This window comes from Tachypleus tridentatus, chromosome 6, assembly GCF_004210375.1.
Source record: "Tachypleus tridentatus isolate NWPU-2018 chromosome 6, ASM421037v1, whole genome shotgun sequence".
In the NCBI taxonomy this organism is placed as follows: Eukaryota; Metazoa; Arthropoda; class Merostomata; order Xiphosura; family Limulidae; genus Tachypleus; species Tachypleus tridentatus.
The window spans coordinates 105,190,691-105,212,015 of record NC_134830.1 but is presented as its reverse complement, the minus strand read 5'-3'; the positions used below and the strand labels follow the sequence as shown (position 1 = coordinate 105,212,015).

Genomic DNA, 21,325 nt, shown 5'->3' with positions numbered 1-21,325 from the left:
AGAATAGTTCCAGGTCTATCTATTTAAAACTTATTTTAAGAAAATTATATGTTGAAGTTAGCAGAAACTGTATGGCTACTTCTAGCAAAAATATAAATATAATATCAAACACCATTAAAGGGAAACAACCCAATCAATACACTGGAAAATATTTCTGCTACTTATTTCAAGGATCTAGGGTTTCGATTCTCCTAGCTTGCTCTCTTAGGATGAATCAATCTAAGATAATATGGCAGCATGTTACATCAGTCCAAATGTTGTGAAGTAGCTACTTTACAAACAATTAGACTACTTAGGCTTAGAATATTGCTCAACAAATTAGCTAACAAACCAAGGCTATTATTGATTAGTAATGAAAGTTGAAAGCGAGAAAATCAGTTCCTGAATACACCTTTTAAAGTCATTTCGTGAGAACAGTCAGCCTCCTTTAGTATTACATTAAACTATAAATTAATTACAATTTTCTTCAATGGCTTATGACAACGTCTTTGAGTGTTCATTTTACTACTCTTGTCTTTGTTAGTTATGAGAAACTCAATAGTACATTTTAGTATCCAAAGTTATTTAAATATTTAAAGTACTTTATGTTCCTTTGTGGAGCGGATATGTTGTAGAGAATGATAATTACAGATTCTTTAATAACTATATTTGACAAAGTCATTCCTATTCTTGAATCTCTCTGTGTATCTCTTATATTCAATGTCTGTATTTTGAAAAGGTACTTACCCAGGCTTTGTAAGAATCGTAACTAAGGACAAAATGAATATCATCTAACAAAGTCAAGTCTACTTCTTTGATCTCACTTTGATATAACGTTTTGTGATAAGCTGTCTTTTATTTTACAATACCATTTTTATAAAATAATAAAAATAAATCCTAAGTTCGTAAACATGAGCACGTGACTTTATGTACTATGAATAAATCTTATTAAGTGTTTCTACGATTTATTGTATTAATTGGCTGATAAGTAACATAAGAAACGGTTTGCTTTTAAAGTAAAATAGTTATATTTTTCTTGTATGAGACAAAATAATACTAAAATATTATATTGACTATAGTTGTGTTTCCATATTATTAGAGAGAGCTTGGAAACAAAAGTTATTTTCTCAACGCAATTTCTTTTTAACAAAAACTAAAGAAACGTTAATTTTTTGTTTTTTTTTGTTTTGTTAGACTTAGTTTAGCGAGTGCTAAAAGTTGGTTTATTTTTTGGTGAATTCTACCTTAACGTTTCTATGTCTTCAGCAAAACATCTAAGCAATGTCTAAATATACAATATCAGTTATTAGTGTCAATTGGTTTGATTGTTTGAAAACCAAATCTAATGGATACGGGCTTTATTTGTTTAATAAGAGGTTCAGTTTCAGGTCTAAACTTATATTAGTGCTAACATAATAACTCAGTATGATCTCCATTTACATGAGAGCTTTTAAAAGTTAGCTATAGGATGAAGATCTAAGAGATTCTAGTACTGAAATACTCACCAGTTTCACTGCTTTGCTATTTTAAGATTTATGAGTATTACAATGACCTACATTGTATTAACAGTTCCTATTTCAAAGGAGTATTTATCATGGTGTAGTACTGATTGCATTAGCGATGACCATAACTTTGGGATCTGATAAGTCCTTATGTTTAATCCTTAATGACTTAAGATTTCACATATATGTACAAAGTATATATGTGAGGATCTTTTATATGTGTTGTAGTTAACACAGAGATCAAATTTACAAAACTTTCTATGATTAATGCTTGAGTGATAAGGATAATTGCAGCCTCTTGAGCATAGCCAGTAATACTCTTACTTCGAATGTTTTAGTTTGTGTAGATCTTAACTATTTCTTTGTACCAAAATCAGGTGCTTCATCTCATCGACTATGACTAAAGTTAAAAACGTAGTTTCAAAAAATAGATTTAGGTGATTTGTAGGAAACAGGGCCTGGCATGGCCTAGCGCGTTAAGGCGTGCGCTTCGTAATCTGAGGGTCGCGGGTTCGCGCCCGAGTCGCGCCAAACATGCTCGCCCTCCCAGCCGTGGGGGCGTTATAATGTGACGATCAATCCCACTATTCGTTGGTAAAAGAGTTGCCCAAGAGTTTGCGGTGGGTGGTGATGACTAGCTGCCTTCTCTCTAGTCTTAGACTACTAAATTAGGGACGGCTAGCACAGATAGCCCTCGAGTAGCTTTGTGCGAAATTCCAAAACAAACAAATTGTAGGAAACTGTAATGCTTGTACAACTGGATTATGATGTACCCACTCCATCCCAAACACTTAATCCATTCAAACCATGTTTTATTTAAATCTATGCTCATGCAAGAGTGTATTGGGGGAGGAAAAGAGAAAAAAATATACTTAAAAGTACAATTATTGATGATATGTGCTTACAAATAAATATCGTGTCCTGGTCAGCAAAACTTTTCATTTTGGCAAAGGAAACAATTTACACAGTAAAAATATGTTAAAACAAATACTTAAAGTCAATTTTTTTCGTTTAAGGATTTTCATCTATTTTGAAAGTGCTACTTAATTTTATGGTCATACAACATGTCTATTTCATAAATTGAAACTGTTGTTGTTTTCTACATTTTTATACAAACACCTGAGCGTGAGTAGTGTAATGCAAAACATAACAATTAAAAGTACTTTCTTAGAAAAGTTCATTCGTTTTTTTAAATTTCGCATAAAGTTACACGAGGGATATCTGCGCTAGCCGTTCTTAATTTGCCAGTGTAAGACTAGAGAAAAGGCAGCTAGTCATCACCACGTTTCGCTAACTCTTAGACTACTATTTTACCAACGAATAGTGGGATTGACCATCACATTATAACGTCCTCACGGCTGAAAATACGAGGAATTTTGGTGTGACTCGAACCCGTTACTATCAAATTACGATTCGAGTGCCTTAACCCCCTGGTCATGCCGGGGTTCTTAGGAAAGTAGAGTGAGACTAAGAAATCGGAAATTATTTGTATAATAAAGTGTGACATTACCTACATTAATTTGAATTCAAATGTGTTCAGTGCCTAAGATATAAATAGCAAATTAGATACATTTTTCAAACTTTTGAAACTTAAAAGACACTTGTGTAATGTAAAACAATTTCTTTTTGAAATAAGCATTTCTTTAAAAACCTGAAGAGTTACTACTCATTCACTTTGTTTATTAGCTTTGAAAGTTTTACTCGGAATGAACCTGTAATTATATTCAATATACTATTTTCTAACGCACTTTCTCTCTCATTAGCTGTTTATCTAGCCTGGGTTTAATGTTTGATTGTTTTCAATTGGAAATGGAGTTAAAATAACCATTTGAGTGTTTTAAAATTTCAGTGAATAATAATTCAGATTCTATCAAGAAGCAGGCTTGAACTCCGGTCAATAATGACACAAAAATAGTCCTTTTCAGAATGACAATAGCTTAGCAGTCAAAATGTGGAAGAAAAGCAAATAGAATTAGTGTCTAATTGTAAATGATCAAAAGCTATTAATTATTAATTAGACATAATATGGTAGCGATTAATATATGATTGCTATAACCTTAGTGTAAGTAGTTGCATTGCTATAGGTTATTCAAATTCAGTTCTATAAAGTTCAGTTTGGTGAAAGAAAGCACGAATTAATTAACTGAAGAAAATACTCGTACAAATGTTAATTCATTTAAAAAATTCTTTATTCTGGGCTCCATTAAAACTATTACTTCAGTGAAGTTAACAAAAACAGTCATGATGGCTGAATTTCAAATTAAGAAATACATTCCTTGCCGGGAAGTTTCTCTTTTTATTATTTAATTTATCTAGATATTATCTGTTTTTCTTTGAAGGACTCTGGCAATCATTAGTACGAAATAAGTGATATATTTAATGCTGGAGATTGTCATTAGATGAGAAAAATCATCAAGAAATTTGTTGATAAAATGTACTAAAAATTAATGGGTCAGAAGTAATCAGAAATGAAGTAAGTTAAATACCTTATATTCTTGTGATTAGATTTTACTCTCAGAAGAGTAAAATTAGCAAATGTTTAGCTAGAAAACATTAATAATTTCTCTGTCGATTTTAAGAGGTTATATTTCGTTTAATTTACCTACTTTTGATTTATACTACAGTGGTGTTTACTTAAATGAATAAAATCTACTAAGGATTCAGGTGGTCACAGATAATTTAATTTAAAGTAATTAAAAGTACTCTCTAAACCGGGAGTTTATCCTTAGAGGAATAAAATCATATAGGATTAACTAGTAAAAACCCGATAAGGATCGGTTGGTTATAAGTAGTGTAGTGTAAAATTCATAAATGCACGTGTCTGAAGATTATTGTTTTTAGAAACAAACTATTAGTTCTTAGGATTATAAATGCACAATGAAAATTTACACATATTAATATGATTAAGTACTACTACTGTTAAAAAATAAACGTATACAATCTTAATGATAACGTAAAAGAAGAATGACAAAAACAAAATTTTCTCAGAATTAACAGTTTATAAAGTTAGTTATCAAACCGCAAGACAATAACTTAAGGGTAAAGATAATATCATTTGCGATTTGTCGTAAATTGATGAAAAATGAAGTATGTAAAAACTAAGTGCTTTTAATGTATAGTATAGTGTACAACACCATAGTACGCGAAAACACAATCATTTTGAAGATAAAAAGTAAATGTGTGCAATATATCACTTTGTGTATTTTGTTTCCTACCATATTAAAACTTACAGGGCTACAACAAAAGAAAATTGTTTTACTTTTGCTTATTATTTGAACGATGTATTACAGATATGCCTAAGAGATCAGGTTCTCCTCAGCATAAGAATTCAGCGCCATCATTGCACGATGACATAAAGCACCCAGACAGGTGAGTTTAATCTTCTATATTTAAAAAAAAAACTTACTTTTTTCTCTCGCTGAAGTTGTTTAATTGTATTGTAGTTTTATCTCGTAATTTTGCATCTCAGTGGAATCTCATATAGTTACGTAATCAAAAAATTTGGTTTAAATAGAATATTTTATAACCGATCTTATCAAAGAATCAATGAATTTTTCTAAACGATGTAACATCTCGCATTATAACTGCTATAATAACATGCTTAAACCATGTCCATTTCAAGTTTGTCCATCTACATTATAAGAGCAGAAAAGTGTTTGCATGCTACATAAGTCATGTTGTATTTGATTAAGAAATTAGAAAATAATTTAGTTCATAAGTGAACACAAACGATTCAAATATGTTACAAAGCTGTGTTACTGCTCCATATTTTTCTAATAGTATATACGTAAACATAAACATTATTTAAGCAGTTAAATAAATATTTGCATCAAAAAGGAAGGACTGCGTTACGAACAGCGAAACCAAACCTATGATGAAATAAATATAATATAAAATAAGCTTTGTACTAAAACGCCCCACAACAGAATTAACTCACCATAAAACAGGCTATAATGTAGGGTATAAGATATCCTAGCTTTTAGAGATGGTGTAGAAATAGAACTCAGATATAAGTGAGGATGCACAGTCTTAACGTTCGTTTGTGAAGTTTCACAGGTTAATATAACCACCATAGAAAGTAAACGTAATTAGAAGGTAACATAAATTGGATTTGGCATAAAAACATTAAATAAATGTATTAAAATATTTTGAAATAAGTATAAAAATATATTACGTAAATATCAAGAAGCATGAATATATTATACTTAAAATTTGTGAACAAAAGTTGATATAATAACTATTTTTAATAATAAATTTTTCTAGTATTTTTTTCTACTTTGCAAATAATATTACCTTATTCATTTAAGATTTTACCACTGTAAAGAAGGCTGGAACAAACACTAACTTAGGAGAGTGGGTTTTCTTTCTTACAATCCTCACTGGTAGAATATTTTCTTTCCCTTTTTCTTATTTCTTTTTCCTTCCGAGAGCAGTAACTTTTCCTACTGTGTGCAGACAGTAATGGAAATTAAAATTGTGTCCCTACTGCTATGCGGATCCCACTTCTGTAAGAACATATATTACTCTTTATATTGTTTGTTTTCTTTTAAATTTTGCACAAAGCTACTTACTGTTCCTAATTTAGCAGTGTAAGACAAGAGGGAAGGCAGCTAGTCATCACCACCCACCGCCAACTCTTGGGCTACTCTTTTACCAACGAATAGTGGTATTGAGCATTACATTATAACGCCCCCACGGCAAAAAGGGCGTGTTTGGTGCGACGGGGATCCGAACCCGTGACCCTTGGATTAAGAGTTGATTGCTTTAGCAATATATCGATCGGATATATTGAAATACAGCCGAATTCTTGCTTTGCCTTACGTTACAAATAACTGGAATCACACTGTGTTAAATTAATATAATTAAATTCCGTGACAATGAGCATGATGTATTACTAAAAAAGAACTTACATATTAACAATTACAAACTTTTAATTAAATTCGCTGTAAAATCGTCCCTTAAGTTATAAAACACAACAAAATGTTCTTTATATTTCGTCAGATGCTTGGGGATTTTGTGTTGTGCTTTTTATCGAATGCAGATTTCTTCATAATTCTGAATATTCATGTACAGAATAGAATGTCACACAATGGACTCGATAACCTATTTATTTTGCATGATGTTTTTAGTTTTAGTATCCGCTTTCTTAAAAATTATTTGGTTAAAACCCAATTAGGCTTATATAATTTTATTTTTCCATTGCCTGTTTCTTGCCAAGTTTGTTGCGAAAAATTTTTCTCTGCGTATATAAATCTAAATAGGCTCTTCCCAATGAACCTGAAACAAACAACCTAAACCTGGCAACAAGAAAAATGAAAACAGAAAATAGAGTAGTTTTTCTTTAAACGTGAATTTGTTTTGAATGTATTTTTCTTTATGTAGTAGCTTTTATTTTTCAGCCAAGTTGTAAATTATCTCAATAATTTCTATAATGTTAATGTATACTGTACACACATCTTGCTAAATATTATACATGAAGAAATATCTTCAGTGGCTCAGCGGTATGTTTGCAGACTTACAACGCTAGAAACCATGTTCGGATTTCGTGATAGTCATAGCACAGGCAGCCAGTCAATTGTGTAGCTTTGTGCTTAATTGCAAACAAACAAACATAAAGAAAAAAATCATAAACAGAGTTAATGGAAATGTGAAAACAACTAAAATTTGAAATGTTCTGTTCATCCTTTAATTTATTTCCGACATTACACAAACATATGAGGGTTTATGTTGTCAATACTTGATCTAATTATTTTCGACATTTTAAACCTTTATAGCCAAGGATTTAACTCGGAAAGTCCTTGGGAGTAGTTGCCATGCGAAAACTTCATTAAGTGACCTTTTGATGAATATTAATAGCGACAGGAAGACTCTGTCCCCACCCTTTTTCGCTTCCGTGAACGTAGCAAGCGATCAAAAGCCTAGAAAGTTACAGGGACATTGGCTGGATAGGTTATCGGCTTATCAGTTCAACAAGGCTTTTCCATTCGCTTCATCCATTAGCCTAAAATTAAATATTACAAAAGCACGTATCATACGAACACCTGGCCTATAGTAAAGGGACTTACTGGGCTTTTGTGAACCATGTTATCTTCATATTGCGTGTACTGAGACAACAACAAAACCCTGATATGCTGTCATAAACCATGCAGTAAAATACTAAATTTTCTAGTCACATTTTGTGAGCATCATTCTGTTATCAGAGCGAGAATAGAAAGTAAAGTAATTTGGTCCTCATTTTGTAATAACATAAATATAGCTTTTATATCAGTTATATGGTTTCTCGGAAAGGCAGAGCACGTAAAACAATAGTCGAATATTAGAACACTATTTTTATCTTTTCCAATACACTTCAATGACTCCCATCACGCAGTGGCAGACTTATTATTTTTTTATTTTTTGTGTAAATGTGATGAAGTAATCCAAGGTCTTTAAAGGCTTATGCGGAATAATATGTTTCTTATCGCGTATATACATGTATGTATATATATGTACATTGCTAAAACGTTATAGTATGACTTTTTTCTTCGGCGAAGTGAAGTTTTAACAATTAATCGCGTCTCGGACAACCAGATGGGATGGACAGTTATTTAATTATTTTAATATCTGAAGTTAAATGTGCGTATGTTTTAACTGATTACGTATATGAAGATTGTTTTAGAAGTGCAATAATAAAACAAAAGTGGTTGGTGAACAAAACTACTTAACATTGGAATAATCAAATGAAAGTACACTTATTTCTTTAAACAATAATTAAAATAGTTTAATAATCTATATAAGCTTTATTTACTTGAGCTTTATATTGGTTCTGGGTCAGATTTTGACTTTTATTGCAATTCTACCCAAAATTAAATTTACATTTTAAAATATTACAGAAATATATCTAAGTAGCTCTAGTATTATTTATATATGAAAAACACATCAAACATTTCAATGAATAGTATAAATTCACAAATAGTTTATTATTTGGACCAATAATTTTTAATATTAAATTGTTAATAAAATGTCTTTTAAAATGAATTTTGTAGAGCTTAAAACTAAACCTTTGTTTATATGCAGATAACAGATAACACAGCGGTATGTTTGCAGACTTACAGCAATAAAAGCAGGGTTTCGATACAGGTGTTGGGCAGAGTGCAGAGAGCCCATTGTGTAACTTTGTGCTTAGTTTCAAAGAATTCTTGCACTCACTAATAATAAGATTCAGACAGCCAAGTTACAAATATTTTAAATTTGATAAAACAAATATGTGTATATTTGAATTCAAATGTAACGACTTTGGTAAGTTATTCTGTGATCACGCAAATAAAACCAGTTGCAAAATGCTCCTACACCCTTTAAATATTAGGCACACCATCTCGGAAATAAAGATTCCCGAACACTCGTGAGTTCGAAGTATTAAAGTAACTTCTAAGAGAAAACGGCATACATTTTATTGCAGGACAGATGATGAGAGCAACTGACTGAGAAAATCGATATTAGCAATGAAAGAGAAAGAAAGCACAGGCAGGATGTAAACCAGCGAGTACTGAACAATATATCAGTAAAATTTACTGTTGCAACTGTGATGGCTAAAGTTATCAAAACTCTTCGCTGAAAGAAATAACTCGTTTCTGATCTACTGCTCGAAAGTGAATACAATTGATCTCCACGGATAGGTTCTTTCCAACAACAGCCGTCTTTGTGTACATGCCTACATAAAATTCCGTAGTATTGTTTGTGTCAGACATTTGTCCATGCGTCATAGATGTTAGGTTTGTCTTTTTATTCGTGTAGGGTAAACGGGCTTTCGATTCAAAGTTATATTGATAAGTTACTTTGATTGTCTTACAATTAAAACAATATTTAACATTTTTGACATATAACTTATTAGGGACTGCAAAACAATTTTACTTAATCTTGTAAGATTGAGGTTTATTTTAAGAAACATCGTCACATTTCTCGCTTATTAATTATTAATCAATGTGTAATTTTTGCAGAATTGTTATGCGGATAGAAAGGTTTTGTCATCTTATTGTGTTTATGTTGGAATGTAAATTTATCCATAAACACTTTAATTTAATACTTCTCTAATGAAGGAAAAACTACGTAGGAACACTTTAACTCCCTTTGTTAAACCATATCAAGCCACTTACAGATACTATAAACATAAAGCTTAGATATTTGATAGTAAAGAATGAAAAAATATTATTTTAAATATTTAGCTAAGTATTTTCTTTTTCTCACAACAAGTCAACGGTAAGTTTAAAGACTTACACTGTTAATATTCGGGTTTTTCGGGATGAGAGAAGATAGCCCATTGTGAAGCTTTGCGCTCAAACGACACTCTGAAATTATTTTACGTGTACGATTATATTTTTACGTCAAGGATGCCTACAACATTATTATCCGAGGTTATAAGCCTATTCAATCATACAAAGATGTTAGAATAAAAAATCTACATTTAGATTTTGTATAGTATTTAAAAAGTTAATTGATGTTATACCTAATTTATGTTAATTATTTATTCACATTGTAATGCTAATTACTCTATTTTCATAGCCCTAGTGGATCAGCGGTAAGATTAAAAGCTTACATGCTGAAAATCGATGTTCGATACTTCTGATGAACAAATTATGTAGCCTTGTGCCTTAATAAAACAAACATATGAATCTACTTTCACAAAATATTTAATTTAAAACTTCAAGATGAAGTAAATTAATTCGGTAATAATTTATTTTCCTCAAATTCGGAATACATATACGTGATTGGAAATATGTTTTGGACTAGGAAGATAGGCCTGTGTGGAAAGGCAACATAACTTCATGTTTAGTATGAAACAAACCTTCAGTATAGTGATTTTATAATACGTTTTGTGTTTGTTCGTCTTGTGTCTTTAATTTTGTAGCAGCTATTTTTATTCTTCAGTAATATTTTTAGTAGCTTTGCAACTCAGGTTTATTTACATTCGTTTCTAGAAAACCAAACTTTAAATGTATATAAGTAATAATGGATTAAATTAAATAATTTCAATCATTCTTGTAAAGTCGTACGTTAATTCCAAATTATTAAAAAATATATATAAAAAAAATTTCACCCCACATCATCTGACACAATATGTTAATCTTTGCGTTAGGCAAGAACACCATCTAATGAGAAAATAAATAACTACTATAATTGTTAGGTAGTTTGTTTTTTTTATTATTTTATTCCTTTACAATTATTACACTATCATTTTAGGATAGAGATATTCAGTTTTATTCATATGTAGCTCTAATAACAACTGAGTGTTCTGATGTGTAATACTTAAAGTTTTATGTGGCACCTAAAATTGAGAGGACTAAATTATTACCACCTCTAAACTGCTGTAAGTTTACATCAAATACTGTCTTAAGTTATAGAATCCAACCTAAAATATAAAAGATTATTCAGTTGTCTGGGGTTCCAAATGGAAAAAGAAAGAAATTCTGTTTTTAGTTTTTGCACACTGCATGTATTTTTATTAACTATTTATGTGTGATAACGCCTAGTACAGTAAATTTATTTATGGTTTCATTAATTCCTCAGCTAAAATGAGTTAGTTTCTGGCCCAAAATTGTTTCTAAATTCCAATAGGTAACGGACATAAATTGTCATGAACTTTACAGGTACAATATATTTTCAAGTTCTTTTTAACAATTACTAACAATTTATTCATCTTTAAACTGCCAAAGGACAAACCACAGAAATTTTTTCAAGTTTTACTGCGTATATGAGAAATCTTTGCAAAAATTATATTGGAAGTAAACTGGACATTTTTATTTTTACTATTTTGTAATATTATTGTCAATTAATCAGTTTGTTTTAATATCAAACTAATAAACTGATACAAGATGACGAGAAAACCACTTGAAGTAAATGTGTATCCTAAAGAGAGTTAACGACTCACCGTTGCCTAAGACATGTGCCGAACAACGGTGAGTTACCAACTCTCTTAATTAACCTGAAATTGAGCTAAGAAGGTCGAAACGTTGTTCTGTATTTTATTTTAAAGAATGTTTTTTATTATATATATACTCTTCAAAACAAGAAACGCAAAAGGGATATTTTTGTTATTTTAAAGAGAAATATATGTAATAACGTTACAAGCTCAGAGTATGTGATGTTACACGTGTTAAGGCACTGATTGTCAGACCAAAATGACAATAAAAGTTGTGCACTTTGAAAACGGAGGAAAACATCGGATTTTTCGCCAAAACGCATGCGTGTCCAATAAATTTGTGTGAGAGATCTGCATGTTCTGCAAGTGCAACATGTGCAAAATCCCTATAAAAGTGACGGGTTCTCGGTTTCCATAGCTCAGTGTTAAGCCACCGACACGCAACACAGTTACGCCAAGACTGACTGAAGCACAACGCAACAACGCCGATGGTCGCTTGAAAGCAGGCGAATCTCGATCAGATGTTGTCAGAGCTGTGAATGTCCACCCAAGCACCATCACAAGGCTATGGAATCGTCACCAACAACATGGATCAACTCGTGACCGTCCACGATCTGCAGACCTCGTGTGACCACGCCCGCACAAGATCGCAACATCCGGTTATGTCACCTTCGGGATAGGACAACCACTGCAACGTCTACTGCCTCAACCATACCAGAGCTCCGTAGGATTTCCGATCAGACCGTACGCAACCGTCTACGAGATGCAGGAATCCGACCTCGACGTCCAGTCAGAGGCGTCATCCTCACCCAGTAACATCGTCAAGCATGGCTGCAGTGGACTCGGGCACATCGGGTATGACCTTATCGACGATTGAGGCATGTTTGGTTCAGCGATGAATCACGTTTTATGCTTCGTAGGCAGGATGGAAGGACCCGTGTTTACCGTTGCCGAGGTGAACGTTTTACAGCAAACTGTGTGCAGTATGTTGACAGGTTTGGTGGTGGCAGCGCCATGATGTGGGCTGCCATCGTTTACAATGCCAGAACAGACCTTTTGCACATTCGAGGGAATCTTACGGCTCAACGATACGCCGACGAGATTCTTAGGCCCCATGTGCAACCCATCATGGTGAACGTCAACGACGTTTTTCAAGATGATAACGCCCGTCCTCACACAGCCCGACTCACCACTGTCTTCTTAAGACACCACAACATCAACGTTCTTCCCTGGCCCTCCAGATCACCAGATTTAAACCCCATCGAACATCTTTGGGACGAGTTGGACCGACGTCTGCGACAGCGACAACCTCAACTGCAGACTCTACCTCAGCTTGCAGCAGCTTTGCAGGCTGAATGGACAGCCATTACACAGGATGTGATTCGTCACCTCATCGCTTCCATGGGCAGGAGATGCCAAGCAGTTATTGATGCTCACGGGGGGCATACTAGTTATTGACGTTGCGTGACGTTAAACTTCACCTAGTGAGCGTGGACTTAGCCTTTGCAGACTTTGGATGTTCAGCAGTGAATGTGCAACGTTTCACACATGTCATACAGAACTACCAGGAATAAACTTGTTAACAATTTGTCTCATATTTTGCCTTTTGCGTTTCTTTTCTTGAAGAGTATATATAAATATATAAATATTTTTTTATTTATTAACCGTCTTTTGAATACGTTATAAACTTATAACATTATTACTACTAACAATAATAGAGAAAAGCTACCTTGAAATATCTATATTGACCGAAAAAATTCAAACCCCATGTTTTAGTGTTTTAAATACGAAAAATTACTTTTGTCTTACTGGAGGGTCCCCCGCTAGTACAGCGGTATGTCTCCGGATTTACAACGCTAAAATCAGGGGTTCGATTCCCCTCGGTGGGCTGAGCAGATAGCCCTTTGTGGCTTTGTTATACGAAAAAAAAACAAACACAAACCTACTGGAGCACCATAAGATTATTAGATAGATTTTCAAATATATTTTCTTTTACAATTTTTTTCTAATAAATGAAGAACATTATACTTATTGCTGCTAGTTTCGACCTGGCTATTACATTATCGTACATGGATTTTAATTTTTAATCTAGTTCTTTAGAACTCGGTTAAAAATTTCGTGGGCTCAGGTATGGCTGCCCATAATTCTGAATTACTGACCATAAGAAAAGTAGCCAGAAAAGAAATAAAATGTTTCAGATGGTAAAACGTTGAATAGAATATTCTAGTAAGACATCTTTTTTTTTTTTTTTTCAGAGCTCCTGTGCCTGTTATTCCCGTCCGTAACAGCGTGCGACGTCCCGTGTCTAGCCATTTTGCTCATTCCCGATTACATTTAAGAAAAACACTGTCATCTCGCTGTAGCTGGAAATGTACAGCTCTGATTTTTATCTTTATTTCGATTGCTCTTCTTACAGCTTTATCGTACTTCATAGGTAAGTAGTCTGCAAGATGCTCATATACATAAGCGTTCATGCTCAGTGAACTTCTTTACAGAACATATGTGTTTATATTGGGCATAGTATAAGTGTTTGTGTTTGCCTAACAAAAGTTTTGTACAGTAATGAAATACTGCAATAAACATCAAAACATACCCCTGACGCTTAAAATTTGTGTTACTGGCATATTGTTTTTGTATTCGTATAATTTGTTCTGTTGTATAAAGAAATGTGAAATATAGTCAAACAATACTTTCTGAAATCCTTTTTATCAAATTAGACAAACCAATACGTAGAAAATCTGTCAACTTATTTATTTTTGTAATATCTAGTCTAAAAATAAATATTAAGGCAAGATACCTAGTTGTGTCTCGATTATGCAAATTAAGTAACTGGTCATGTAATTCATAAATTATATTGCTGTGGAACATAGTCTAATCTTATCTACATAATTCGGTTATTATAAATATATATGTTACTCAGGTATTAATCTTTAGCTATAACGTTGTGACAGTGTCATAGTAAAAAGAAATGCTTTTTGTCTAACCCTCACTCTTTGATCTTACAGTTGCAGTTCATTTTTTATCCGTAATGAAATGTTTATTATCTTAAAGACATTTCATTTAAAGTAAACATATTTTATGACATAAAAACATTTACATGTGTGTGTTATTTACAAAGTATGAAAAGGTAATAAACCCATACATTATATAAATTATTTACAGTGGTGAACCTGCGATACGCCAACAGACAACCGTGCCCAGTAATGGTGGATGATACGGATTCAGTCGTACAGGGACCAGGGTTAAAAAGTACGTATCAAGATCCGAAAGGTAAATTGTGGCTCTTTTCTAGTCCCCAAGTCAGGAATATACGCGATGTAACCCACGAACGAAATTCTTCCGAAATAAAACCTGGGGATACTTCAGTTTCTGCCACAACTGACGACTTGATGGATGAAAGCAGTGGGGATGCAACCCTTGCAAAGAGAATAGGAAGTGAAACAAGCCAGAATGACTATGGTCTCTTAGACTTACGGGCTGATGAGCTATTGTCTGTCACCAGTAATCTCCCTCCTAGTAAAGATCAAAGTAATACCAAAAACGTAAATAATAATGATGACTCTCAACCAGCACCAGCGAATATGGAAGTATCAGCCAGTAAGGCGCTGCAGCATGACGCAGCAGCCAATCCTAGAGCAGTAAATTCCGACTACAATGCTTCCGGTAACCAAATACAAACTGTCCTAAAAAACCCTGATGCAATTAAGACTCTCACCTTTCCATCTGATCCTGTTGAGCCTAAAAAGTCTGATTTTTCTGCCAATTTGATTGAGTTACCAGAGCATGAGCATGCACAAGCTGTTGGCTCAGGCAAGCTTCCTTTGTTTATCATTCGCAATTCCAAGTCGACGCAGCAATTTGGAGTAAAGTCTTCAAGTGGAAGTATTTCTTACACTCCCAAAACGGTAACGAAACCAGAAGAGTTAGATTCTAAACCTTTACCAGTTTCATCAACACCTCTTACTGCTGCACAAACTACCAAAACAGAGGAAGATGTGCCTTCCTTCAGCACTTCATACGTTGACATACGTCAAGAAACGACACAATTACCATTCATCAAATCAACAGAGAAAGCTCCTGTATACTACACAGTAGAATGCTGTCCATGTCCTAAGCCACTTGCTAACACTGAAAAATCAGAACAAACAGAGACCATTACAGAACCTTCAAGTTTGCAAGAAATCTTAATTATCTCAGAAGAATCAGATTCTGAGTTAAATTATACGGAATTATCGAAATCGATCACACCACTCCATGTACCATTCGTTTTAGACACCACAAATGCGTCATTACCTGAAGAGGTAGCGATTTTCAATTCTACAGATATTTTAAAACACCAAAACAATTCGATACCAAAATTTGAGTCTTTAGGTAACAATATCTCTATTTCAGAAACGCCATTACCAAAGCCCGAGATGTTACTATTTGCAATATTGAATTATTCCATAGAATCAAACACAGAAACAACATTAAACACTATTGCTAATGCATCTGAAGTTATAGACAGTGCAACTTTCATAGCTCGTACAGATATAGACGCCGAAAATAGAACAACCGAGATTTCCGAAGCAATTACATTGCCAATTGAGATGAAAACTACAACAGAGAGGATTGCTGTTAAAGCTGTGAAAGAAGTGACTCCTACATCATTCGGTAAGTCCAACCTACCATGTCCTGTTTGGTTCCTTGCAACTATAGCTGCTCATACCCACTGCCCCTTTTAAATAAACCTGGCCTGCATCTAGCTTGGCTGCATGCTCATGAATCTGGTCCAATAACACAATTGTAGCAGCACCCTCTCAACAAGAATGTTGGAACCGATCGTGGACGCCACTAACATTTGTTTCTGCAAGTGGGCTTACTAACAGCTTGCTTGAAACTGTTTCCTTGATTGATTAAATATAAAATTAGGCCAAAGAGTAAAGGCCTGAAATTACCTATCCTATAGTAGTTTTTCTCCAGATTCCTTCTTACATGAATAACAACCAGATTATTACTAAATTCCTTTTTTAAAAATGCTTTCCCATTAAACTAAATGCACAGTTCCATTTCACATTAGTAGATACGCTTTCTAATATAAGTAAAACTTATGCATTCATAATCGTAGAGACATATTATAGTCGTTAAGAAAAAATGTGATATTATGAAATACGTAAATGCATTTGTTGAAAAGAAAAGAAAATTACAGTAATATTTCATAGCAGTTTCCATTAACCTTGGTGATTATTGGTGGTATTATATATCATGATTTGTAAGAAAAAGGGGATGGGGTGAGTAAACAAGGCTATTTTTTACTTATTGTATTTTCAATGACCACCATAGGTATATCACCTTCACCAGCGAAAATAATTCCACCAGAAAGTGATACGTTTTCGGAAGTAAGACTTGGAAGAAGAAACACCCGGAAAGTTACGTCATTTGGACACTGGAATGTTCAGTTTCACCAACGAGAAGCTGCTTTGGTCAAGTTTAACTTTTCCGTTCCTGCTGGCGCAAGTATTGGTGTTTACGGAAGAAGAAACAGCGTTCCTTCTCACACGAGATATGATTTTGTTGAAATTCTTAGTCCCAAAAGCAGGAGAGTAGAACGATCTCTTAAAGTAAGTTTATTAAAAACGTCAATTTTGAAATTAACTTGCTTCATATAATTGTGAAATCTGTACATATTTTCTTTATAAGAACGCTTATTTTGAAATTAACTTTGTTCGCATATTTGTGAAATCTGTAATTTTTTATCCAAAACACCTATTTTTAAATTAACTTGTTTCACATATTTGTGAAATCTGTAAATGTTTTCTTTATATAAACGCCTATTTTTAAAATAATTTGTTTACCTATTTGTGGAATCTGTAATTTTTCCTACTGACTTTAGTTTACGTTTGTGAAGTTAGATTTACAAAGCAGTCAGAGTTTCAATATGAAAACGAAGTAGAAACATTATGCAAAAAAATCAACGAAATAAAAAAGTAATTTCAAGCTTAATTTCATATTTCAATTAATTTTTTTTTAATTTGATTATTTTTTTGCTTTCATATTGACGTTTTTGTTAACTGATATCTAATGGCAAAATGAAAGTTTCTTCAAATCGACGATAATTAAATTATTCATCAGATAACTGTTAAAAGTAGTGCTAAGATACAAGAAAGTATAAATTAAAGTCCGTCATTAGAAAACTAACTGTCTTCTATTGCAGTAGGCCTGGCATGGCCTAGCGCGTAAGGCGTGCGATTTGTAATCCGAGGGTCGCGGGTTCATGCCCGCGTCGCCCTCCCAGCCGAGGGGGCGTTATAATGTGACGGTCAATCCCACTATTCGTTGATAAAAGAGTAGCCCAAGAGTTGGCGGTGGGTGGTGATGAGTAGCTGCCTTCCCTCTAGTCTTACACTGCTAAATTAGGGACGGCTAGCACAGATAGCCCTCGAGTAGCTTTGTGCGAAATTCCAAAAATCTATTGCAGTGCTTCTCAATCTTTTCCGATATCATTCACTCTTATAAGTTTTCGAAACAGCTCACTCACCCCAGTTCGAAAAAAGACAAAAATTGTATTAAATTGAAATGTAATTTTTATTACGACTTAATTATACATCAATCCACAACTATAATGAATACAATATAAAAATAAACAAAAATCATATTTATCAAACCACATTTTTAATAAATAATAATAACTAATGACTTTTTGCTTTTGAGTTTGTTGTATAGTTGATAATATTAATTCACTATGATTCTGATCCCTTTAACCACTAAGTGAACCATTCACTCAGTTGAAAAACATTAGTTTATTGTATGAAATATTGTTCAACTATTTTGTTCCAAAACAAGTATAGGATAACATCCGCGTTTTGATTTAAATTATATTTTGGCTCATACGTAATTAAATATTCTTTTATATTAATGTTATTATACTTGTATAATATTTTAAAACTGCAAATTGAATTTTTTGTTTGAAGTTAAGCACAAAGCTACACAGAGGGCTATCTGTGCTGTGTCCATGGGTATGGAAATCCGTGTTTAGCGTTGTGTTTTCGCAGACATCAATCCCTCCGTACCACTAGGGGTCTATTAAATGGATGTCAAAAAGTGACACTAAAAATCCACTTTAAAGTTGCACATTGAGTTCATTCAAAATTGAAAAATGTTGAATTAAAATCCTAATAAACTATCCATTTATATTGTGGAAAATCTACTTGTTTCATAGACAATAGATACAACTAATCTTAATTAGATGGTTTTATATGTGTGTGTGTGTGTGATAGAGAGTGTGTTTTAGTTCTATTCCTAAATATTGATTACTTAAGAAGTCAAGACGGAATTTGAACATTAAAAACACTTCACTGAATGTTCCGTCAGGTTTGCTACACAGATCAATATATACTAAAATAATCTTTAATATTCTGTACATTGCTGTTTTCTAAAATATTACATTGGGTTTAGATTGGCAAATACGTATTCAGTACGACTTGCGTTGTTATACCTTTAATAATTCATGTAACTCAATCATAAGGTACATATACCGCTCATATATTTTATGTTTTTATATTCGTCTAGGTTTACCATTCGTAATATAGCATTAAGTAGATAAAAGAATTTCAGACTCTTGAGACTAAAATGTTGTATAATTGTATCTTACTATTTAATTAGATCGATAACGTAAATAAAGAGTAAAGTTCATATTTTTCGCACATGATACTGTTGTTTTAATTTGTCATATGATTTAATCTTTAACAGTTTAGTTGTATTTTCCTCGAATCCTCGTAACTTAACAAAGACACAGCTATAAGGATCCGGCATGTCCAGGTGGTCAGGGCATTCGACTCGTAATCCGAGGGTCGCAGGTTCAAATCCCTGTCACAACAAACATGTTCACCCTTTCAGCCGTGGGAGCATTATAAAGTGACGTTCAATCCCACTATTCCTTGGTAAAAGAGTAGTACAAGAGTCGGTGGTAGGTGGTGATGACTAGCTGCATTCCCTCTACTCTTACACTTCTAAATTAGGGATGGCGAGCGCAGATAAACTTGGTGAAGTTTTGCGTGAAATTCAAAAACGAACAAACAAACACAGCTATAATAAAATGCATTAAGAACCATAATTCACGTGAGTAAAGTAACTCAAAATATGGGATGATTAGATTAAGAATAAGCAGACTTGGAAACCATTCATGTGTCACTAAACGTTATATGTATACAAAATAACTGTTAACCAGGTTTAAATATCAGTGTTCGAATAATTTTCCAATCTCTAATAGTTTTAATACAGAATGAAACTGGTGTAGGATAGATGGAATACTTTTTTTTATAATAATTACGTTTTTGAAATAGGCAAGATCATGAGATTATTGTATTGTTATTATGAAATATTGCATAATAACATTAAAATTACAGAGAGATGAATGTCTAAAATCTACGAACTATTTAATGTCAGATGAAATATTAGATCATCACTATGAATTTGGTTTAGCCTTGTTACCTTTGTTGTGATATTAATACGAATCTACACTTCCTCATAAATTTAGTAAGTAAACACGCCACATTATTTCTTTGTACATGTTCCGTAGCGTTACTGTTATTGTTTTTTTTTTTTCATTTAAATAACGTTGTCTGTAGTAGGTAATGTATTTGAAGAGAAAGTGCAAAGAATATTCTTAGAACTTCATTGTGATGATAAAGTGTAAAAACAATAGATATATTAAAACTGTATCGGGGCATTACTTCGCTACAGTTTGATGTTGCTCTGCCTGATGATCGCTATCCTGACCATACCTTAGTGATGTAGTAGAAGAACTCGTCATAAGACTGTCATGTTCAAACTACATACCTCCTTTCTGCTAAATTTTTATTAGACCATACAGTGTATAGGGACGATACCTTCCTATCACTCGTTTCGGTATAAATCACATGGAAATTATTAGTCCCTGCTAAAGGTAGTCAAAATAATTAACTGTCTTGTCTTCTAGCTGCTTTAAGTACACGAAGATTGAATTGCAGATATGGCTGGAAGCCTTATATTGGTGATTCTATACTCTGTTAAAAATCCTTCATGATTTTATTGCACACTATTACTTGGATAACATGGATGACTTTTGCCACTATTCTTTGCGTTCATGGCCTCTTAACTGTTACAAAATAATGCATTTTGTTTACCATGGCTAAATTACGACTGGTTGAAGTATCTCATTGGAAAGTCTTGATGCTCCAAGTTGATCCACATTCGTGTTTCGTTTTCAATTTCATCAACTACGTAAGCTATTTTCATTTTCGAAATTCTAAACACATTTTATGGTCCGAGTCTATGAATACTTTGTGTCGGAACGTGTTGCCACATACCATTACAGAGGGTAATCAATTTTACGGTGGCATCGCATTACATAGTAACGCCAAAAATGAAATACAGAAATATAGATTTATGATATAAATGAGAAAAGGAAACCTTGCTGGAAACATTTCTAAACATTTTCGTTTTTGTTAAATTGTTATTTAAGCAGAGAAACAAAATACCTTACAGATGCCATTTGATATTCTGGCATTAATTTACCTCTGGTCACACCTCTAGTAACAAGTAATTTGCTTTTACAGAAAATCTAACACAAGTAAAGCTTCCGCATTTCTTCATTTTACAAATACAACAGTCATCTAATTTTATTCTGAAGCAATATATTCCATAAACTCAAATGTCTTTGGTGATATTTTATATATTTTTTTCTTTTGATGTAGGAAGCTTACAACATGGAATTTATTCACTTTCTTGACCCTGGATTGTGGTATATTTCTGTTTATAACGATGGAGAGAATCCAGAGGTTTTGTCTTTCGTACCCGTTATAACAGGTAACGATATATAAAATATAGTAATAATAAGAGAATATGTATTTTTATTTAAATTTCAAATAATCTCTTTGATCAAATGGTAAATATCTACTAAATATATGTCTTAAGATACGGGAACAGGATG

The 21,325-nt window shown here is 33.0% G+C and overlaps 1 protein-coding gene across 21 annotated transcripts in view; it reads left to right on the top strand.

Moving 5' to 3' along the window:
* Window positions 1–21,325, top strand: part of Ten-m (teneurin transmembrane protein Ten-m) — a 354,091-nt gene that overhangs the window by 293,625 nt on the left and 39,141 nt on the right. For 20 of the 21 annotated variants that reach the window (XM_076506757.1, XM_076506760.1, XM_076506761.1 and 17 more), the window contains 5 exons: window positions 4,772–4,850; window positions 13,632–13,810; window positions 14,539–16,029; window positions 16,699–16,976; window positions 21,090–21,201. In XM_076506757.1, the coding sequence (XP_076362872.1) occupies window positions 4,772–4,850; window positions 13,632–13,810; window positions 14,539–16,029; window positions 16,699–16,976; window positions 21,090–21,201 (2,139 nt within the window). The remainder of the gene's footprint in view (window positions 1–4,771; window positions 4,851–13,631; window positions 13,811–14,538; window positions 16,030–16,698; window positions 16,977–21,089; window positions 21,202–21,325) is intronic. The other variant, XM_076506774.1, reaches the window with a different exon arrangement.